The sequence below is a fragment of the Colobus angolensis genome, unplaced genomic scaffold (assembly GCF_000951035.1).
Source record: "Colobus angolensis palliatus isolate OR3802 unplaced genomic scaffold, Cang.pa_1.0 Scaffold21, whole genome shotgun sequence".
Classification (NCBI taxonomy): Eukaryota; Metazoa; Chordata; class Mammalia; order Primates; family Cercopithecidae; genus Colobus; species Colobus angolensis.
In genome coordinates, this window is record NW_012115266.1 from 8,765,602 (window position 1) to 8,770,559 (window position 4,958).

A 4,958-nucleotide genomic window follows, 5' to 3' on the forward strand; every position below is an offset into this window, starting at 1 on the left:
TTTTTTGTATTTTTAGTAGAGACAGGGTTTCACCGTGTTAGCCAGGATGGTCTCGATCTCCTGACCTCGTGATCCGCCCGTCTCGGCCTCCTACAGTGCTGGGATTACAGGCTTGAGCCACCGCGCCCGGCCGTGTTTGTGTTTCTCATGAACAAATGCAAAGCAGACCCCGGGCGGATCAGGGCCTTTGACTTCTGCCATGCCCCAAAAGTAGCAGAGAGGGCTTGTGGAGATTTGAGGACATGGGGGGCTGCAGGTTGGGAGAAGGAGGAAGAAGAGGAGGTGCCAGTAGAGAATTGAGCCTTTACTGACTCTCCCCACCCTCCATAACATTCTGTTTGGGTGGAGCTGAGACTGGCTTATGGCTCCCGGCAGCCCACCCTTTTACTCACTGCCACCCGAGCTAGCAATGTCTGTGACATCTCTGCTGCTTCTCCCCGACCCGCAGCCCCAATCAGGTTACTTTTGTGATCACCGAGACTCATCTTGCTGGAATAAGCTTATTGTGGGGGTGCCTGATGGCGGGATGCAGTGGCAGCCTGCAGGCGCCCACCTTGACAGTGTCGTATCCGAGGATGCCTGTCATGCTGCCGGTGCCGTAGGTGATGGAGACTGTCTTGCTGGTGCTCCGGTATGTGGAGGAATCCTGAGGGTTGAAGAGGTTGTGGTCGCCTGCAAGGACAAGCGGTGATTGTTAGTCTCTGAGAGCTGGGTGAAGGTCATGGGCTGGGACGTCTTCCTGGCATGGGGCTGCCGCTCTGGAGGTGAGCAGTGACCTTTCCCCCTAGACCATTGGACCCCGAAAGACCCTAGGTTGTGTGCTCCCATTGAACTACAGGGACCATTCACTGGGCTTCCTGGAGACCCCCCCCGAGGCTGACATTGAGCCGAGTAGGCCCATGGCTGCCCAGTGACGAGCACTTTCACCCTCCAGCCCCCCGGCCAGTGCTTCTGTTATGATGTGGAAGAAGCCAGAGGCACCTCATCTTAATTAAAACTCAGGTGAAAACACTAGAAGAGGAAGGACCCTGCAACACACATTGTTCATGACTTCCAAAGACAAACTTTCATTAGCAAACCAATCATTTTTTTCTAATTTGTATGAAAAAAAAAAAAAGAAAAGAGCGCAGCACTCATCTCTTGCGTGTCCTAGCCAGGCTTTGGAGCTATTTCCTCACACTGGACTCTTTCCTGGTAGGCTATTCTACAGCCCTTTGGCCCTGTCTTGCTTTGGGCCCCTACACTTCCTCTCCCAGGCTGTGGTTATTTTGGAGAGCTTCTCTCTGCCCTCAGACTGGAAAGTCTTTGACCGCAGGGATCATATCACTCATCCCTTTACCCCAGGGAGCACCTGCGCCCAGTGCCTGGCACGAAGTACGTGCTCAATAAATGCCTGTTGAGTGGCTCCAGCAGGCTTGAGGTGGGAGCTGTCTGAAGCCCATGGGTGTCCAGGGTTCCCCAGGGTCAGCTGGTGCTGGCGAACGAGAGTGGGGTGGGGAAGGCTGGCAACTTACTGCAGGCGAAACTGGAGCAGTCGACTGACGGCACCCACAGGTTGGAGGAGCCAGTGTCAAAGACGACGGTGAAATTCTGGGCAGGGGTTCCAATGCCAATAGTGCCGAAGTACTCCGTCTGCCGAGGCCAGGACAGGGCAGTTCATGGACCGGGGTCTCTCTGTCGGGGCCTCCTTAGGGACTGTCTCTGGGTCATCTCCTCGGTCCACCTCTCTCCTTGTTCCTTCCTTCCTCACAGTTCTTGTCTTATTCTTCCCAGCCACTGCCTTCATCCTTCAAAGCCCAGCCCTGGCGTCCCTTCCTCCTTGAAGTCTTCCCTGATTGCTCCCTCAATTTACCCTCTGCTCTCTCCTAAGCACCACAAGCACCTAACAGTCTGCTGCTCCCTCTTTAGCTGTTGTCTTGTCTGTCACAGTCTTCCCATCCTTATAGCACATGTTCTCAGAGGATGGGGGTGGAACCTTCTGGCACCGGGCAAGTGACAGCTTAAGTGCTTGTGCCTTAAATTGTTTATCAGAAGGTAAGCAAGTCACCTAAAGATGGAAACCTGGCCGATTTTCTTATTTCTACATCTAGATGTGTACAGTAATTTGCAAGAAAGGGCATTGCCAGTATTTTTCTTTTTTTTTTTTTATCTTGAGGCGAGTCTCGCTCCGTTGTCCAGGCTGGAGTGCAGTGGCATGATCTAGGCTCACTGCAGCCTCCACCTCCTGGGTTCCAGTGATTCTCCTGCCTCAGCCTCCCAAGTAGCTGGGATGACAGGTGTGTGCCATCACGCCCAGCTAATTTTTGTATTTGTAGTAGTGATGGCGTTTCACCATGTTTCCACCTTGGTCTCGAACTCCTGACTTCAAGTGATCCACCCACCTCAGCCAACCAACCAGTAGTTTTCTTCTGAGTGACAGCATTTTCACCCCTTGCCAGCTCTGTTCCCGCCACACTGGTCTGCTTGCTGTTCTTTGGCGATGACCAGTCCCTCCTGCCCCAGGGCCTTTGCACTGGGTATTTCTTGTGATAGGAAAATGTTTATTCTAGATCTTTCCTTGGCTGGTCCTTGTTTCAAAAATCAACCATTCAGGTCTCTAGTCAAATGTCCCTTCTGCCAACAGGCCTTCCGTGACCACTGTATCTAAATTTGCCCCCTCTCTATCTTCTTTTTCCTCATACTCCAATTAATTAATTTGTCATGGCCCTCATCATTACCTGAAATTATCTTATATGCTTGTTTATCTGTCATCCTCTTTAGAATATAAGCTCCAGGAACTTTGCTTATTCACCATCGTTTTGGCAACTTGCATAGCCTCTGGCACATAGAGAGGTGCCAATATTTGTTAACTATTTGTTAACTAAGTAAATGCGCTAACTAAGCCTCTTACCAAGGGCCTGCCAGACCCCATGCTAAGCACTCCAGAAAACATGATTGAGTTAATTCCTGGCAACAACCTCTGCTGGTAGATATTAGTGGTTCTGTTTTCCAGACTGAGAAATAGGCTCAGAGGATTTAAATGTCTTGGCCAAGGTCCTGTGGCTTAGAGGCACTAGAACCCACATTTGCACCAGGTCCGCTGGATGGCAGAGGCCAATCTGTGAACCACAGGCATGACTGCTTTGTGCCTTCTGTCCTGTGCCAGGCACAGAGGGGACATATGATATCTGTTGGAAGGCAGGGTGTTTGCTATCGGGTCTCAAATAATAAAGTCCGAGTGATCTTTCTGAAACTCGGATCTGATTTTGTCACCCCCTGTTTAAGATAAATCAGTGGCAGTTAGGATGGAGCCTCTCTCCGTCCACCCCTCGGCTTCTCGGGTCGCAGTCTGCAGCACCTTCTTCCCTCCCTCTCCGCCCTCCTTCAGATACCCTGTGCTCCCGCCTGCACAGGGTTCCGCACAAGTGATCAGGCTGTGCGGAGTTCTGTCTTCTTCTCTTGGAAATTCCTGCTCTTCCTGCATGGCTCCAGGGAGGCTCCCTGCCCAAGTGGCAGACTCTCGCAGTGTGACACCTTCACTCTATAGTCCTCCTAGTCCTCTATAGTCCTGTGGCCTGTCCTTTTCACTGGTTTGCAGGACTCTTTGATTACTGTCTTTCTCTCCTCCGCTATGACTTTGCGCACTGCTGTTTCCCCCTGAACCCAGCACAGGCCCTGACATGTAAGGAGGCACTCAGAAGAAATAAACGTTGCATGAACGAGTGAAGGAAGGAATGAATGAACAAGAAGCAACAGCTCTGACTGTGAACTTTCCTGGCTGCCCGGGGAAGGAACTGACATCTAGGGGCAGACCCTGGGTCACTGTCTGGAGCCACAGAGCCCCGGCCCATCCTCCAAGACCCCAGGGAAACTCTCTTTCCTGCCGGCCAAGTCCTCAGAGCCGGCCCCGCCGCTTGCCCACACACTCACATCCAGGTAGTTCTCCAGGGGCTGTTCGTGTATCAGGGTGGGCGCTTCCCGCTGGGGGAAGTACTTCCTGGCTGGGTTGAGGTTGTGCTTCTTCAGGAAGTCCTTCAGCAGGCCATGCTCGGACAGGTTGCGCCTCAAGGACTTCTTTCTGACGAGGGGGACCCTGTGGTTTGGAGGAGGAAGAGGAATTAGGCAAGGATTCTGCTCACCGGGCGCTGTGGCAGCCCCAGAAGGGAAGGGAAGCTGGTCTAAGAGAAGAAGAAGGAAGGAAGGGAGACGCTCCCACTTGTGCGCAATAATGGAAAGAAGTTCAGCTGCCTAGTGGTGGAGCTGGAACCAAACCCAGGCTGGACTCTTAACCAGCTGGTCTAAGAGAGGAAGATGGAAGGAAGGGAGGAGCTCCCACTTCTGTGCAATAATGCAAAGAAGTTAATTTGACTAGGGCTGGAGCTGGGAGCCAGACTCGGGCTGGGCCCAAGTTTTAACCAGGTCTGCAGGGCTGCCTCACAAAGGGCGGAGAGAGAGGCAGAAAAGGGGGATGGAGACAGCTGAAGAGAGAGAGAGAAAACAGGGAAGAAGGAAGACAGGGGAGGAAAGAAAGGTGATGTGGGAGGTAGCCGTCTTCACACCCATGCCACCCGGACTCACTTGTAGAGGATGCACTCAGAGAGCGCCACCAGACCCAGCAGCAGAAGCCACTTCATGGTTCTTCCCGGGTCCCAACTCTAAGGAGAAGCAAGACGGGAGGAAGGTGCAGAGCAGCAGCATGAGCTGCCCCTTATATACAACTTGGGTCCTGCCTTATCATTTTCTGAAAGTCACCCATTCCCCTGATCCCAAACAGAAAAGCTCCTGATAAGATTGTCGCTGCCCCGAGCCAAGTTCTGAGACTGTTTCAGCTGAGGCACTTTCCACTGTAACCTTGTGCCATTGTGGGGGTTGGGGGGGTTGCCATGGGGGTGGACTCGGAGGGAGAGAGATGAGCAATGGCATGGAGGCTTAGTTTTTCTCTTCTTTTCATTCTCCTTCCCTCCTGTCCCTTCCTTCCT

General features: G+C 52.6%; 1 protein-coding gene across 1 annotated transcript in view; it reads right to left on the reverse strand.

Moving 5' to 3' along the window:
• Positions 1 to 4,662, reverse strand: part of LOC105512307 (pepsin A-4-like) — a 9,177-nt gene extending 4,515 nt beyond the window's left edge. The window contains exons 1-4 of the mRNA XM_011942744.1: positions 4,558 to 4,662; positions 3,910 to 4,072; positions 1,515 to 1,632; positions 554 to 672 (exon numbers count right to left, since the gene is read on the reverse strand). Of these exons, the coding sequence (XP_011798134.1) occupies positions 554 to 672; positions 1,515 to 1,632; positions 3,910 to 4,072; positions 4,558 to 4,613 (456 nt within the window). The 5' untranslated portion in view covers positions 4,614 to 4,662. The remainder of the gene's footprint in view (positions 1 to 553; positions 673 to 1,514; positions 1,633 to 3,909; positions 4,073 to 4,557) is intronic.
• Between the last annotated feature and the right edge of the window lie 296 nt (positions 4,663 to 4,958).